Source organism: Pseudomassariella vexata (genome assembly GCF_002105095.1).
Source record: "Pseudomassariella vexata strain CBS 129021 chromosome Unknown BCR38scaffold_16, whole genome shotgun sequence".
Lineage (NCBI taxonomy): Eukaryota > Fungi > Ascomycota > Sordariomycetes > Amphisphaeriales > Pseudomassariaceae > Pseudomassariella > Pseudomassariella vexata.
Window position 1 is genome coordinate 119,053 of NW_024467971.1, and position 17,349 is coordinate 136,401.

Sequence of the window (17,349 nt, forward strand, 5' to 3'; positions counted from 1 at the left end):
TTGATGGGCAGTTACATGACGAATTTCGTCAAATTGGTGGTCGTACGAGGCGGCGAATTGCGTGTGTACGGCGCTGTAGAATCTGCGGCGAGCCCGGACATAATGCGCGCACTTGTGGAAATTATGTAGAGACGTCTGAAGATAACGATTCTGAGTAGTTTCAATTGATGATAGGCGTTGTGGTTGAATTAACTTATACATTGTCGTATAAGGTCTGCCAAAGTGTGCAATTGGACCGTGGACTACGTTATATGTCTTTTAACCTTTCGATTCTTTTGGTTTCTCACTTCTTTCCAGCGCCTGAGGAATATGTTTCTCCAATCCTTGTCTGCAATTGCTCAGTTATTTATTTTTGTTCACAACAAGGTAGCTCTCATCCGAGCCACCTGATGATTCTTGTGTTTCGTTTCTTTGCCTGAGCGATGACTAACGCATTGTTGTAAGCTCTGAATTCTACCATTGCTTGGTGTCTTTCCGTCTTGAGCTTAGGACATTGAGGCATATACTTAGAATAAAATTGTCACTATAACTGCAAGTGCTTTGATTTCGCAAGAAACTGATGAAGTAATTTCAACAACATCACCATTGAACACCCCGAACTATTGGAGCAATGGGGGCAGGCGGTTAGACGTGGCAACTGCCCACTGTCACTAACCAACATTCGATGCTCGGCTTTGAGGGGTTCTCCACTAAGCAATCCCCATATTAACACGCCTATCAGCCGCAACATGCCATCCCGTAAGCGGGTCCTCCCCGTATTTACCAGCCCATGGACACCCCGTTCCCATGTCTTCTGGGGTGTTTCCTAATAATAACCCACGAGATAGGCAAGCACTCTGGCAAGGCGCTATCCTGTACGACGACTCCGCAACCCGCATCGGTAATGATTGGCGTATTCTGAGCCCCCATACCCTCTGAGCCCGAATGACTCTCTCGTGCCCTAGCCAGTTGCATTCCCCTGAAGCATCATCATACGACAAGCCACCGCCAGACGACCTCGGTGAACCAGAACCTGGTAGACCGAGTCCATATTGAGACGGTTAATATCCCAGTGCTGGTCTCGAAAGGTCTCCGCGCCACGATGAAAATGAGTAAACCCGCCGTCGAGCCTCAACCATTTCGGAATCGTTCCGAGCTGAGCCGAAAACCGGCACTGTATCTGCACTGTCCAAATGCGACTATCGGCAAATGCACTTGGCACACCACATACAGTCGCAATCGCAGAGTCTTACTGTGCGGTGGTGATGGTGTTTCGTCTCTTTCTTTAGGTTCGCATGTTTCTGTTTGTTGTACACAACGACTATTTTGGGTCGTTTATACTCTTTATTGGATGCGCACTTCTTGTCCACATGTGTCTTCTCCTTTTCAGCCATGGTGATGGGGTCTGATTGCGGGGCAGCGGGGTGTGGAGGAGTTTCGAGGTCAGATTGCGACACGCCCTTCCGCTTCCCATGTGAAGATCGTCGAGCTCGAGTATATTGGCCAAAGTTCTGACGCAACGCTTGATACATCTGTCAATGAGTCTTGGAAGTAGGTCATGAGGTCGAAGTGACAGCCCTACTGGGCGCACACTTCTGAAGTTTGTCGCTGTCAGACGCTGTCAGGTCGCACATAGTAGCAGGCTTTTGGCAACGGCTATTGAATCTTCCAGTCCGGTGGAGAAAGCCTCCTTACCTTTACCACATCCCTTTTCGACTAGAGCCGGGCTGCTTCTCATGCCGAAACTCAATTGTTGATAAGAAGGGCATTTGGAAGAGCTGGGCTTCATTAGTTTGCTTGGTCTGCAGCTGCGATCAAACGATCAAATGAAACAAACGACATGGACATGTTTCTAGTTGCTGCCCAGAGGTACCTGGAGCCGTTCCAAACCTACGAAATTGAGTCATTATTCCATGAAACCAAATAACCCTCATTTATCTTCATACGGCCAGTGTCCTCTTCCTACACTGGCTTTAATCATTTTCATCCCAGGAGCTGTGCAACGTGATAAAGATCTCAGCAGGAACTAAGTGGGTCATCAGCGGAGCTACGCAAGTACCCCAGAAATACGTAATCCGGGGAATCAAGTACCAACCTGTTTGGGCAAGTGTAATGCGCGAGTCAAACCACCAACAGCTGACGCTCAGGCAAGAGCTACGCACCCAAGTCACGCGATCAGGCACGATGCAGTTGCACCACTCAATCGTTCGATTTGCTTCGTCGGCTTGACGAGAGAGCTTTACCCCGCCTGGCGAAACCGTAATGGGATTAATCTGGGCAGACCTGGGGCAGCGGCGACGCTGATTGAATGCATCACCTGAGCTCGTCAAAGTCGCCGATCATGCCGCCGGGCGTTCCCATTGATGCAATCCAAGCCGTGTGCCCCCTTTGAAGCTCCAGCCAGCTAAATACATTCTCCTCATATGCGCCCCTCCTTCCACCCCTCTTCTCCCTCAACACCTGTCGTTCTACAGACATCAGCCTTTAATCTCACTTTGTTCCTGCAACAAACAGCAATCTCCATTCATCAAACCAGATATCTGGTCAAGGTAGCTAAAGAACCATCCAATATCCTTCCTATTTCCTCCATTGACACAAGGACGACGTCCTCTGCAGTACTCTTAGCTTTTCCACTTGCACCACTCACACAACACAAAACCACCATCATGTCGGAACCTCTCACCAAGGTAGACTCTGCCGTCGGAGGTCTCTCATCATCACCACCCAAGGAGAAGGGACACCGGAGAGCAAGCTCTAGCGCGGCGGGAGTAATGAACATCAATGACCTAGGTAAGCGTATCAGCCCAGCATCTACTTACACACGATCGGATCAACCGGGACCCAGCTAACCAACTTTCCGATTGCAGAGAAGGATGGCATAGAGCTTCAAATAGCGAAGGAGACGCAAAAGACAGGCTGGTACGTCTGACTGCCCCTGATTTCTGTCCCAGAGCTTTGGTTATATCTACCCTGTTTGTAGAGAATCCATGGGCTGCCATTACCCCGCACTCAACTTAACCGCTGACTGGCATGCTCCTCAATAGGAAGATAAACTCGTCTCCCGCAACAGTCGAGGACAAGGACATACTGAAGAAGCACCTCACAACACCACCAGTTAAGAAGATTGACCTACACTTCAAGCTCGGCATGGAGGTAACGGCACGGAATCTGAAGGGAGTCACTATCAAGGATGCAATGGATGCCATCCACAAGGCATACAAGAAAAGAGTGAGTCTTTTCCATGTATACGGACGATACATCGTTATTTGGCCATCCTCCGTCGAATATCAACGACATCAAGCTTCATCGCAATTAACTAATGCTCTCCAGGCGGACGACGAGCTTGACCAACCCTATCTGGCCGGCTTCGAGTGGGACAAGGAAGAGTCATGGACGCGGTTGATTGTGCACCTGCAAAAAGAGCCCGGTGTCGCACCCACCAGCGGCAAGAAGAAGAAGAACAAGCACGGTGACGAGTAATGAAGCCCCATCTTCAACTGCATCCGCATCTTGTCCAATACTTCCTTGTCTTCCATGTCAAACTACTGTACGGGCGCCCGGGATATTGTGTCGTAGATAGCCTGGATAGCATTGCTTTCAATGGTGGACCAAGGGTACCCGGCGTGGTACGGCTGATTCGATTCACTCCATTCTCTCAATTGTTTACCAACATTTGTGGCGCCAGTTTGTCGAGATAGATATTCTCCAATGAGACTGCACGCTGCTTGACGAGAAAACAAGACGATGAAGTGACATTATCCTATTGGTGAGATCTATCAACGCACCACGCAATCAGCCAGCATCTCGTTGCAAGTTGTACGGTCAAACTTGTGGTGATATGGTTGTATTGAGTCCAGTTCGACGACATAAACTTCCATTTTACAGGTGGTGAATTGGAGTTCGGATTGAACTCTGTCTTTCAGCTGTTGTTGGTGCACATGGTATTGAATTACACCCAAATATACCAACCCAAGTGTTATTTATCCATGGTAGGTAAAATCATAGGCGTGCCTACGGTTTCTTTGACTCGGTTCTCTCTGTGATTGTAGATTAGGATTTTGTAAAACCAGCCTTTTTCACCTCAGCGCAGACGAAGTTGATGATTTATCAACCTTTCGATGAGAATTTGGGTCTCTGATGTCATCAATGGTTGTTTACAATGTGTAAATTCTCTTGACTGGTCAATGGATAAGTGTAGTAACCATGCTAGTCCAGCCACAGACTCAATGATAGAGGAGTTGTCAACCGCCACTTCGATGGCCTGGATGGTCAATTCGAAGCAGGATATTTACGTTCAGAGCACGTTCAATTACTCTATCGGTATAAAACAGCCAAAAGCAAAGTTTGTAGATATAAGACTACGTTTGAAACCTCCTTTTTACACACTTTCAAGATACTGTCTCGTCCTAGAGCCTCCACGACGACGAACTTAACCTACCAAGCCCAACACTTGCAGAGACCATCTGCTCAGACCGAGATACTCGAGACAGTGAACAAAATTACGGAGTAGACACATCAATTGTGATTTCCAATACGTGCCAGAGGTGGGCAGCTGTAGTTGGCGACATCGCATTTCACAGGGTGGTTCTGAAACTGTATTATGCATGTGTTGCTATGAACGTCAACTCCGACTCCACTTGTTGATTTTCAGCATGAATTGAACCACTTGTTCTCACTACGCCAAGTCTCGTGTCGGACAAAGTCTCCAAATTGCTGTGTTACCCAATGCGGACGAAGAGTAGCGTCGACTGGCTCGCGCCACTTATGATGTGTGACCAGAGAAAGCTGGTTGCAGCATCGACTGCTCTCAACCTGTGCATGGATTCGCGAACTCGTAAAACGGTTTCGGGCGAGTCTGGCGAGCGGCTCGTATTCGCAATGGTTCTTCATCCATGTCGACTCTTTGGCAGTTATATGATTTGTTGTAGCTGTCGCTCCAAACCCGTCACAAACTGTAAAAGGCACTTGGAGAGAACGAATCAGAAGTGACAGTCCTGACTGTGCCCGATCCGAAAGCCGTATATACCCCGCACTTCCGGGAGTGGTTGGGACTTACTGTGCCCGCTCCATAGCATTGCAACAACCTGTAGTTGCCCTGTCACCGACAGCGGGGTAGAAGGCAGACAGGCACAGATTGTAGTATCTAGGGACCTGCTAGAGGCCAATCTGGGATTGGTTCCCCCAATACTCGGGATCCGACAGATATCATCCTCGAACTGTGATATTTAGGGCGCTGAGAACAGTTGCGGAGTCATCGAGTGATCAGCCACGCAAACAGCCCTGTGACATCGTCTTGATCGCAGAGGTTTGCGAGAATTTTCGTGTTGGCGTGAAATGGTTCCCATTCTGATGAAGCTTGAGTGTTAGAAACCGTTCATTTCGGTCTTCCACGCAGGAGACATAATATCGGAATCGATGCGCGCCTCCGCACATTGTGCTCTTCTGCGCCAGCAGCCTGCTCTGGAGATAACTGCGGCGCGCACTAGCCATCTGGTTGCAGCAGTCTGGCTGCCTTCCGGATATTAGCTTCGCGATACTGTGTCGTTAGCAAGGTTGCCTGATGATTCTCGGTGCTCGACCGCCTAGACGCAGTTTCGCTCGCTTCATGAGTCGCCCGAAGGAGAACATGGTGTAAGCATCCCATTATTTGCTGCGCGTTGATAACCATATGCAACACCTACAGCGCGTACCGACCGAGGATTGGTCAACACCCACGTCTTCTAACATGCCAGCCGCATCACGCCCTACTAGGCTGCCTCACAACGACGGAGGATCTCTGCTCGAGTGGTGAAAGCCCCAAATATCACCACATCGGATGGCCGGCCTAACGGCCGGCCGCTCGGCGACGTCCGGATACCAAACTAGCAGGTAGGAGAGATGCTCCGGGGGGTAAAAGATATAATACAAAGCTAGGTAAGGCGTCGATTCCCGTTTCGTACCCGTAATATATACGTATTATTGGTAGGCTAAGGCCGGCCGCTAGGGTAGGTCCTACTATACTAGGCGAGCCTTCCTCCCGGCCCGTAACCGTTTACATAGCTGGTCTATAGAACAGCCTATCTGCTGCTGTTGCAAATTAAGTATCCACATCGCCGACTCCTCGCTACATCGCCTTGCTTGTGCTTGCCTCCTAATCTCAACGATAACCTCGCCCCGTAAAGAGTACCACTGTACCTCGCTCCGGCGGCCAGATCTCCACCGGCTGCCCCAACGCCTGTCTAACTCGGTAACCGACGGCTGGCCATGGATCCCGATCGTCCACTCCCTCCATAGCCCCTCCACTGTACGCGTCGTACGGCACATACTGTGCTTCGGGGGCGCTGGATTTCCTGCCCAGATACACGGCTGCGGACTTAGGGAACTACGCTCAGTAGGTCGCCCGGTAGGTGCTAGGTTCGACCGGTTAGAGGGATTACTACGTAATACTGGTATCTGCCCCTCTGCTATGGCCGGTGCTAATGCTGTTGTCGGTACTGTTGTTACTACTGTTACCTCTGTAGGTAAAGGTACAGGTGCTGTTACTGGAGTAGCCTCAAGGCGAAAGGTAAGGCCGCCGGCCGTGAGTTTCTGGAGCTGCGTAGACTGGGTACGGTCTGAGTGTACGAGCTGATCGAGAGACTGCTGAAGCTTCGCCGTCTGCTGCTGAAGCTCAGCTATCCTTGCCTCGTGGCGTACGTCGATCGACCTCAGGTAGTCAGCTAGCGTCGGCATAGCCTGAGTCAGGAGAGCTAGCTGGCTAGGGCGCTCCTCCTCCTGGGCTGTAGTTCGGACCTGCCGGGCGAATAGCGCGTAAGCCTTATGCTGAAAGACCCGGTGATCCCATATAGGGCTATTAGGGAACTGTTCCTGTAGCAGGGCCGAGTCCTGTAGGATAACCTTCCGGAGGTGGAAGAGTAATTCGACTAGACCCATAGCTGCTAGGTCACTAACTTGGTCCTGGCTAGGGCCGAACCTATCCCTCCAGCTGTCAAGCTCAGGCCAGATCTCCCTAAGCAGGGCCTCCGGGGGCGTGGTAGTAGCCCGCCGGACCTCGAAGCATCCCATCTGCGGCGGATGCCCGGCCATTACACGCATAAACTTCCGGGGTAACGAGCTGAGATAACACCCGACCATCTGCTCCTGGTTCCACCGGCCCGCTCGTCGTATCTGTTCCTCGCTTACGCCTTTCAACTCAGCTGTTTTAGCCCCAGCGCTGCGGCCGATATGCGTTTTCTTCTGTGACGTTACCCCGGCGTACTGGAAGGCCTTAGTAACCCAGTCCCGCTGCGCGTTATACGAGAAGGCTGTTGTACGATCCGCCCCGCTCCCCTTGATCAGCCGGATATCGTACCAGGCCGACCGCCGGCTCAGGTCCGGGAAGGGCTCGTCGGTTAGATCCCAGCGGTACAGCAGGTAAAAAGCAAGGCCACCTAGCATACAGATAAGCGGTTTTCTATTGCGGAGTGCCCCTGCGGTCTCAAGTCGTCCATGCTGATTTTGCTTCCCCGCACGGGTAGTTAGGATAACCGGCATACAAGGGGTCGAGCCCTCGCCCTGCAGCTCAAACGTAAACAGGTCCGAGATTTCGGCCGCCCTCCGATCGCCGCCACGAGTAAGCATATAATGGCCGAGAAGGAGGTCAACGAGTGTCCGAAAGTGACATTCGGGCGAGGAGCTGCTATGTGCCCAAAGCTCGTAGCAGATCCGCTCGAACTGCTCCTCGGTATAGCCGTCCAAGATGGTCTCCCGGCCCTTATCCGCGTATAGATCCTTCTCCCGTTGCGCATCCCGCCGCTGGAGAGACCGGACGTACTCACGTACGTGGTCTTCCCGCGGGGAGGGGTGCGTGTTCATCCCTAAAGTCCTCTGGGTCCGATAGAGGTCGGTAATAGCTGTAATATAGCTCCGTACGGAGCGCCACCCGAGCCGCGTCTCCTCCTGCGGGACGCCCTGGTCGGCCTTCCGGCTCCAGGCTCTCAGGGGCCGGTCGGTAACGACCTCAACAAGAAAGAGGAGGAGCTTGTCCTCCGTAACCGTATCGGCATCCTCATACTGCTTCCGCCGGCAGAACTCCTATATATAAAGACGTTAGCTACGTACCGGGCAACCTACGGGGCCGATAGGTAAGCGAACAACATACCTGGAACTCCTTCTGCTTCGGCTTGTACGCTATAACAGTGTTCTTCGGCCTGGACTGGTCGATAAGCGATAGGATCCTCTGTGTGTTAGCCCGTAACTCAGCTCTATTAACGGCATCGGTTCCGAGACGCGCAACGCGCCCCGTCTCCTTCGTCCTCGCCATATACAGACAGACAGACAGACAGACAGACAGACAAATAAGTAGCGAGGCCGGATAGCCGGTAGGAGAGCGGTGAGGCGCCGGGGGGAGAGGAGGGAAAGGGGAGAGCGCGGGGCAACTTACATCGTACATCGTCTTGTGCCGCCCCTGTATTTGTATTCGGTCAGGTTAGCAGTATTAGGCCTATCGTTCCAGCGGCTCTAAACACTGGACGAAGCGCTGTATCGCAGCCGGCCAGGGGAGAGGGGAGGGGGGGTGGGGTCGGAGGGGTCTTAGGGCGCCAGTCAGCGGCACTTGGCCTTGTAGAGGCCTAGCGGTTCAGGGGGCAGGGGGCCTGTAGCCAATAAGCTAGGCGGTCGCCAGCGGGGCCGTCAGCCGCCATGTATGGTGGAAGGAGATAAACGAATATCCACGTTCCCCTAACTAGGGGGACGACGTGGATATCCCCGTATGTGTGTCGGGGGCCCGGGCGTCAGCCAAAGTCATCCCGAGTCAGCGGGACCGCGAATACCATCAATTCTCCACCGGACCATCATCACATCGCAATTCCTTGACACTCAAGTCTACACAGCCGCATCGTGGGGCCTGAAATTTTGCCTCTGAACTGAATTGCTGGGTCAGTTTCGTGGCGTAACATTTACGGCCAAACGTATGTTGCCGCTTTTGCTTCCGCGTCAATATCATCTTTCAGAAGCACTGAAAATCCGTTAACACCCAACGAGGGCTTTCAGAATGAGCTCTGCGGAGCTTTGGCGCAGTCTCGCCCTCAACCAATTTGAGGAAAATGGAGATTGGAAACAACAAGGTGTTCAAGAGTTGGGCAGCTGGGGGCATCATCGATGGACTGGTTAATCGGAACGGGAACACTGCCAATACAAGCGATATCCAGAGTGTATGGGGTATCAATGTCAAAGTTTGCCAACAGTACTGTGGATGGGATCAAATTCAAAAGGGTTTTGTCGCTGAGTTCCATCATTGCTGTCTGTTCAAATATCAAACGGGTTTTTAGGTCTTTAGCTTTCAAATTTTCTCTTCAGGTGCAAGCAACCACTTGCTGTCGTGGTTAGCTCTCACAGCCCAGCTTCCGTTTGAGACGGGCAAGCACGATGTGGTAGCTAGTACCCTAAGCTTTTGCATGACATTGGGAAGCCCAATGCTCATCACCTACTCATTGATGATTACCGTACTTAACCAGCATTGGGTTCGTACGAAATTCAGAAACCTGGAGAACAACTCAGACATCCAGATCCATAGCACGATGAAGAATGCTCGTACGTGTGTTGAGCCGGGATGATGCTACCATCGTGGGAGCTAGCCAGCGGTCAACTCAACGAGGAAGTAGTTCCCACGGCCGAGTTTGTCTGAAACATCCACGCCGTCAGCGAATGCCGAGACTAGCTAGACATAATGCCGTTGCACATGTAGTGCCACGTGGAGGAATAAGGGGGGAAGAAACCACGAAGAGCCGCGAGAGTACTTCTCGTGCTACTATGCGGAAACAGAAGGCCTTACAAATGGTCCATTCGCAACGCCTTATGAAGCCCCTGACGAGGTCAGAGACAGCGCATGACAGTTTCCCTCTGGAACAAGACACAGTGCGCGTACCGAGCTGCCTTGGCTTCAGTATCGCCAGTGATGAAAAGCAGGAAGGTCCAACCTTTAATTACGCGCGACTCTTTACATGGTGGCATGTTGCGAATGTTATCCATGATGCATTTGAGAAGACGGTGGCGAATCTCGACCAGGAGCGGATCGGGAGCGCCGACTTGAAGTACGAGGAGCTCGGAGTCAAAGGTGATGTTCTGATTGTGTCGCAATACTGCGGTCTCGCTGGTCTCGCTGAAAACTGTGGGACGAGAATCGTTCCTCGCCATGTCAACGAATATCGACAGTGGGACCAGCTTGACACGTCGTTCTACCATCGAATTATCATTGCAATCCTTATGGCCGGTTTCGTGTAGTGGGGAACAACGGGTGCCGCAATTACAATATCCTACTTGACTGAGGCGCGAGGGCTTGGCTGTCGCTCTGGCAGCTATGTGTTACATGGCGGCATCGGCACACTATCATTCATTCTGCTATTTTCATCGACCTTCTTCTCGCATGCCGCCATACTTAGACACGAGCAAATCCAGCTTAGCAAGCTACACGACCCAATCGGCGACAGTGGCAATATAGCTCCGTCGTCGCCGCCGCACCCTAAAACGTTCCATGTACTGGCGGTTATCACACAAGTTACTGGAACGCATGCTAATGGTGGTCAAACTGTATGGCTTATGCTGATATCTCTTCAAGAGCTTATTGGCTTTCTCAACAACTGCTGGTGCGACGGTGTCATACTAAGCAAAGGCGATAGTGGATGGATCCTGCTGTTCAAGCAAGCAACCGATTTAGCTCAGGACGCCAGGCCAGGATGGGCCGGCGGTGTGTTCCTCGATGCTTTTGTGGTTGTGGCGTCGCGTGCTGTGTTCTGGTTGTATTGTCGTGGGAATCGGAAATGAAGCACACATGGGTACTGCACTTGCACGCACCAAGCGCGCCCATTGGGCAACTAGCTGATTTGAAAAAACGACAGTGGACGGTGACACGGTTAGGTGACGCTCGCTCGGGTTATGAGAAGACCGACGTTCAGGAAATTATGGCATGCCGACACCGATTTTCAACTCCGCTATGCACGACGTAGTTCAGTAGCGCGTCTGTGCCGCCGTAGCAGTAACACCAAGTCGTGATGCCGACCTACCGATTGTTTCGACATGGTCTCGGCACTATGATGCCGTCTTACATCCATGAGAGCCGACGTGCGCGAGCGATGTGGCTAGACGACCAATGACGTCGACGACTGCTATATGTTTTGCGTACTACAACTCTACTCCTGTAAGGCAGATCTTCGCGCCTCGTCAAGTCGGAAATAATCTATTTCCCGCGCACGGCATGAGCCGTGTCTATTGAAGCTACACGACTCGGCTCGGACGTCAAGTTGCTCAGTAGTGTTTATTATCTTGCAGCGGGGTACGTGTGTGTGAGCCGAACGGCCTGTAGTGTAGACTGAACACTCGGGCCTGCTCGACGACACCTTGAGAGACTGGTATATAGTTAAGACGATTCCCCACGATATAGCTTGCAAAGAAATAAAAGAATACGACCTACCCTATCCATTCACCCTCAAGCGCTCATCGAGCGGCATCTTTATCTCAGACCTAAGAGCTTCATTGTGACAAAGCCCCATCCAGCATACCGACCTTCAAACCAAGATGCCCATGAAAGTTCTCATCAACGGCGGCGGCATCGGCGGCCCCGCCCTAGCCACCCTCCTCCTCCGCTCCAACCCTCACCACGATATCCTCATCGTGGAGCGCTCGCCCTCGCTCCGCGACGGCGGACAGCAGATCGACCTGCGCGCCCAGGGCATTTCCATCATGCGCAAATTGGGGCTCTTGGAACCCATCAAAGCCGTCTGCGTGGCCGAGAGCGGCATGGCGTTTATGGACTCGGCGGGCAGACAGAAGGCCGTATTTGGCGTTAATAATTCGGGCAAGGGCCAGCAGGGGTTCACGAGCGAGTATGAGATTATGCGGGGGGACTTTGTGCATGTGCTTTATGAAGCGAGTTTGGAAGAGAGTAAGAAGGCTAAAGATCAAGGAGGAAAGGGGGTCAGGTATGAATTTGGGAAGTATGCCCAGGGAATTGAGCAGGAGGGCGATGGGGTCACGGTGACGTTTTCGGATGGGAAGACGGAGAAATTCGATATGGTTGTCGGGGCGGATGGACAGGGGTCGCGCACACGGCGCATGTTGTTCGGCGCCAAGGCGGGAGAGGCGGCGTTCCACCCCCTGGGGCCTTATTATGCCTTCTACAGCATACCCCGGGAAAAGACGGACGACGCCACGGCGCGGATTTATCACATTCCCGGTTCGCGGATCGCTTTTCTGCGATCGGGCAATAGACGGGTTACGCAAGCTATATTGGCCTTCATGGGAGACGACCTGGAGCTGGAAGAGTCGATGAAAAAAGGCGTGGATGCGCAGAAGGAAACATGGTTGAGGATATTCAACGACGTCGAGAGTTTCGACAAGGAGCGCATGCTGAGGGGACTCAAAGAAACGGACGATTTCTACGTGACCAAGATTGGCCAGGTTAAAATGGACAGCTGGTCCAAAGGTAGGGTCGTTCTATTGGGAGACGCGGGATACTGTCCAAGCGCCGTGACGGGTATGGGCACCACGGCCGCGCTGACGGGGTCGTATGTTCTCGCGGGCGAGTTGGCAAGACACGGGAGCGATGTCGAGGCGGCGCTCAAGGGATATGATAGGGTGATGCGGCCGTTTGTGCAGGAGTGGCAGAAGTTGATGCCTGGTTTCCCTCGGTTGGCCCACATGCAGACAGCATGGGGCATTCGGGTCTTGCATATTGTGATGGCACTTATAGCTTGGTTGGGGATTGATAGGTTGCTGAATCAGTTGTTGCCCGAGAACAAGGGGGGACTTGTAGTTCCTGAGTACCCGGAGTTGAAGTTGGATTCCTGAGAACTGGGGAAGAGGAAGTTATTCCGTTTGTTTTGGGTGGGCATTGGTTGATGTTCTTACTTGTGTCTGGATATGTAATGCTGTTTTTCAATGAGTCCCACTTACTACTATTCGTGACTAAAATACCACTCTCAATTCACTTCAGCAAATGCCCATCAGTGCTTGCACCCTCGGGCCTCTTCCAATGGACCTTGACCCCATTCCAGCTATGCTCATTGTATGCACTCTGCACTTTCCGACACGTCTTAAGACCCCACTCCGTAACGCCAACCATCAAATAACTCTCAAACATGAAAGCACAGCTCCCCTTGCCCACGAGCATCGGCTTCAACTCCGCATTCCTCGCGCCCTCGCAGCTCTCCGCGTCCGGCCCATGCCCACTCATCACATTATGCAAACTAGCCCCTCCCGGCATGAACCCCCCCGATCCGCCCTTCTTAGCATCGTACACGCCCTCGATCAAACCCATGAACTCGGACATGGTGTTGCGGTGGTACCAAGGCGGGCGGAATGTATCCTCAGCGACGAGCCAGCGGGGCGGGAAAATGACGAAATCGGCGACGGCGGTGCCAGGGTGATCCGAAAATGCGGATAAGACGGTGAAGATAGACGGGTCGGGGTGGTCGAAGGAAATAGTCCCGATGGTGTTGAAGCGGCCGAGGTCGTACTTGTACGGGTAGTAATTCCCATGCCAAGCCACCACGTCGAAAGGCGTGTGGTTTTGCTTGGTGACAAAAAGACCGTTGTTGAACTTGGCGGTGATAGAGTAGCTATTCGGCCCCGAAGCGGCCGTGGCGCCAAAGTCCTCGCTGAAGCAGGCGAGGGGAGCTTGGAAGTCGCGCGCGTTGGCGAGGCAGTTGGACCCGATAGGGCCGAGCTCGGGAAGCGTGAAGTGCCCCTGGTAGATTTCGAGGGCGTATCCGCGGACCGGGCCCGAGGGGAGATGGACTTGGTATTTGATGCCGCGGGGGATGACACAGATTTCCATGGGGCGGACGAGAAGCCAGCCTAGCTCGGTGCGAATATCGAGGACGCCGTCTTGGGCAACGATGAGGAGGTCACCATCGGCTGAGTAGAAGGCTGAATGCGAGTTCATTGATTTTCCGGCGGCATAGATGTACATGCCGATGCCCTGTTTCAATGTGGGATCCCCTGCCCCGGCGATTAAGCGCAAACCGGTGACGAAGTCGGTTTGGTCGTCATGGTCGAAGGGGTCCCATCGCAGCTGGTTGGGGATGATTCGCAGGCTAGCAGGACTGTACGGCTTGGTCAAGTTGAAGGGGCCTTCTAAGTCCTCTTCAAACGGGGGATGGGTGCAAGAGGGCAGAACGCGGTAACACCACGTCTGCTGGTTCTCATGCCGGGGCGCCGTGAAAGCGGTGCCGGACAGCTTCTCCGCGTACAGGCCATGTGGTGGCTGTTGTGGTGAGTTGTAGCCGACGGGCAATGCGCCAGGCACTGCCTCTGTTCTGGGATGATGAGAATTCGTGGCTTATATGAAAAAATGAAATACCTACTCGACGTATGACCCAAAGCCATTTTTGTATCTGTACTTCTCCTTGAACTCAAAATCGGTTACAGGCATGATGACGGCTTTGGTGTGTCTCGACCGAGGTGTTTCGTGTCAAACATTGGGGTTGCGCGTTATGCCATACGAGTCTTGAGAAAATAAATAAAATAAAAAAGCAATCCCGAAGAGCATTTTGATTTCATTGACATGATTCCCCAGCATTGCGTGGGTGTGAACTTTCCGTATTCCGCTCTCTACGCTTTCCATTCCTAGCCGCGGCTATGCGGGGAAGTGGAAGTGGGGCTGACACTTACACTTTCTTACTTGCATCACCACTTGGACCCTCGGAATTTCCGCACTTTTGCTGTCTTACAGGGCTTCCGAGTTTGTAGATGCCTTTCCGGTTGGGTAATCGATCTTCTATAGGCCCTTGTTCCAATAAAATTACTTTCCCAAAGGTTGCGATTAAATGGCTTCCAATCGCCCGGCATCATTGAGTACACTTACATGCGCCTAGGAACCAGCAGGTGTGTCAAAGCTACACCAGTTAAGATGCCGATCGTTTCCATTATTCCGAAATTACAACTCATACTCGCAATATTCTATGCGTTAAGTCATGGTCGGCCTCCCTCATATATGCCTCGAATTGCTCCGTTAAATCGGGTTGGCAATGTGAAAATTGCAAGGACCCCAATGCCACAGGTTCATGGGACGTCCGTCTCACCACACCAGATTAGACTGGACTGGACCTCAAGTCGTTCTTTTACTAAGTAAATCTGCACCTCACACTTACCAGTAAAATTACGTCTGTCGTATAATACTTCATGATCTCAGGGATTTGATGGCACTGCTCGGAGACTTCTCATGGCAAGTGCTGACAACACCACGACACCATTCGACATTGATAGCGCTAACAACATTAAAGCTGAAGTATCTTGAACTGATTGGGCAGAGAGCGCTATTTCTGTGACAAATCCAACACTATGCCATGCCTGTGGCTGCTCCTCCTGAGCATCGTAAGCGTTGAGCAGATGATTTGTTGATGATTTGGGTATTTACATGAGAAATTTCATGATGATATGTGTGCTCAATCGCCACTTCTTTATTGTACATTCTCGGCGTATTTCTTCAGGCAAACGCGCAAATATGATCTACCTTCAGAGCATCATCTTAATTGCCCTCATCGGCGTAGGGCTGTGTACGCCTCCAATACCAGTTCGTACTGTCGGCGCATGAAAGGGGCAAAGCCCATCCCAGGACCAAAATGTAGTTACGTCAAGGGATACAAGCCCCTGGGTGGATAATCGACCGCTAAACTCATATGACAGGCCCCCAACCTCATCCCCCTCTTCAACCGATGGAACCGTACGTACGGATCCATCATGGCTGCCGACGTGCTCGGTACGAAGCAGGTAGTCCTAGGGACCGATAAAGCGGCCAACGACCTCCTCGTGAAGCGAGGGAATATATATTCCGGTCGGGGTACGCCGCCTGCCGCGCTTTTCATGTCTCAAGGCTTGGTCACCTTTATGATGCAGAAGACAGGTAGGTGTCTTATTTGTCAGCCCAAAAATAAGTAACTAACAGGCGTCCAGAGAAATGGCGGCGTCAACGCAAGTTGCTCCACACCTTATTAGCGAGCACCGTAGCCACCAAGTACGAACCCTTCATCGAGCTTGAGTCGACGTACTCCCTGCGCGACCTACTACAAACGCCAGAAGCCTTCGAAAACCACGTCGAGAGGTACGCCTACGCCATCGTGTTCAGTCTGGGCCTGGGCAAGAGCATCACCAACGTCCACGACGACGTGCTGCGGGAGTCGAGCGCGCTCACCGACGAGATCCTGGCCACTTTCCGCCCCGAAAAGTACATCGCCAATCTGATCCCTATCTTGATCCGCGCGCCTAGTTGGCTGGTCCCGTCGAATGGGAAGCTGGCCGAAGTGCAACAGCGAATGAAAGCCGACGTGTTGAGGCACGAGAACCGCGTTAGGAAAGGCGTGGGGGATGGCACGGGCCCGGACTCCTGGATGCGTTATTATCTGGAGAATCGGGACGAGTACGGGCTTGAACTAGAGGAGGCGCGGTAGATGTTTGAAGGCCTGATGGCAGCCGGAACGAGGTCACCGTACAATGTGTTGTTAACTGTTATCACCATTATGATGGAGTACCCGGAGTGGCAGAAAAAGGTGCAGGATGAGGTTGACCGTGTCGTTGGCGCGGAGCGGCTTCCAGCATTCGATGATTTGCCAAACCTGCCTGTCTTTCGTGCCGTCATTAAGGAGGGGATCAGGTGGCGCTCCATTGTTGCTGAGATTGGCGTACCGCATCTTCTGGATGAGGACGACTTTTATGAGGGCTTCTTCATTCCGAAGGGCACTATGGTTTACGCCAACTACAGTTAAGTGGACCCTTTGGCAGATCCTCTCGCGAGTACTAGCTGACGGCAGTGATTCAGCGCCATACTATCAGATCCAGACTTATATCCGGACGGTGCGGTCTTCAACCCGGACCGCTGGCTCAACCCAGCATACCCGACATACAGGGAACCCCTGATCGTCTATCCCAATCTGTTGAACTTCACCTCCTTCGGCTACGGTCGCCGCGTGTGCCCCGGGCCTAATTTCACCGAGCGTACCCTGACCATCATGACTGCGCGCATCGCCTGGGCATGTGATATCAAGAAAAGAATTGACCCGGCGACCAAGAAAGAGATGCCGCTCAACATCCGCTACGAGCCGACCCCAAATCCGAAACCGCTTCCGTTCCCATCGGACATCAAGCCGCGAAACAAGAAGAGAACAGAGTTGGTTCGGAAGGAGGCGGAGAGGCGTCGTGCGACGGATCCGCTTGCGCAGTAGAAGGCAGGCTGCAGTTTTCACAACGTGAAGCTAAAATAAAAGGGGTATTTTGCTGGGAGGATTGCAAATGGGCATTATTCAGTATTCTTTCTGTGTCGTATTCAAATGGGAGACTAAATATAGCATCGTTGCTTTGTTTAATACTTGCCAGGGCTTAATATCATTCGAGAGATTTTTCCTTCCGGAGGTGAAGGATGCC

At 52.3% G+C, this 17,349-nt stretch overlaps 5 protein-coding genes across 5 annotated transcripts; 4 read left to right on the top strand and 1 right to left on the bottom strand.

Annotated features, from left to right (window-relative positions):
• Positions 1-2,645: 2,645 nt before the first annotated feature.
• On the top strand, positions 2,646-3,459 carry BCR38DRAFT_489334 (uncharacterized protein; the record flags this gene model as incomplete). Its single annotated transcript, XM_040864381.1, has 4 exons — positions 2,646-2,769; positions 2,847-2,898; positions 3,024-3,207; positions 3,310-3,459. The coding sequence occupies 4 exons, from the start codon at positions 2,646-2,648 to the stop codon at positions 3,457-3,459; spliced, it is 510 nt and encodes a 169-aa protein (XP_040711324.1).
• Positions 3,460-9,747: 6,288 nt separating this feature from the next.
• Positions 9,748-10,360, top strand: BCR38DRAFT_527465 (uncharacterized protein; the record flags this gene model as incomplete). The annotated part of the gene is made up of 1 exon (XM_040865393.1): positions 9,748-10,360. The coding sequence occupies one exon, from the start codon at positions 9,748-9,750 to the stop codon at positions 10,216-10,218; it is 471 nt and encodes a 156-aa protein (XP_040711325.1). The 3' UTR covers positions 10,219-10,360.
• Positions 10,361-11,514: 1,154 nt separating this feature from the next.
• Positions 11,515-12,780, top strand: BCR38DRAFT_352796 (monooxygenase; the record flags this gene model as incomplete). The annotated part of the gene is made up of 2 exons (XM_040856731.1): positions 11,515-11,863; positions 11,897-12,780. The coding sequence occupies 2 exons, from the start codon at positions 11,515-11,517 to the stop codon at positions 12,778-12,780; spliced, it is 1,233 nt and encodes a 410-aa protein (XP_040711326.1).
• Positions 12,644-14,514, bottom strand: BCR38DRAFT_400107 (homogentisate 1,2-dioxygenase). The gene is made up of 2 exons (XM_040857730.1): positions 14,298-14,514; positions 12,644-14,249 (listed from the first exon to the last, which is right to left on the bottom strand). Exons 1-2 carry the CDS (start codon positions 14,363-14,365, stop codon positions 12,917-12,919), a joined length of 1,401 nt encoding a protein of 466 aa, XP_040711327.1. The 5' UTR covers positions 14,366-14,514; the 3' UTR covers positions 12,644-12,916.
• Positions 14,515-15,278: 764 nt separating this feature from the next.
• On the top strand, positions 15,279-17,346 carry BCR38DRAFT_500030 (cytochrome P450; the record flags this gene model as incomplete). The annotated part of the gene is made up of 6 exons (XM_040864809.1): positions 15,279-15,306; positions 15,452-15,564; positions 15,619-15,835; positions 15,886-16,375; positions 16,412-16,689; positions 16,768-17,346. 6 exons carry the CDS (start codon positions 15,279-15,281, stop codon positions 17,148-17,150), a joined length of 1,509 nt encoding a protein of 502 aa, XP_040711328.1. The 3' UTR covers positions 17,151-17,346.
• Positions 17,347-17,349: the final 3 nt, after the last annotated feature.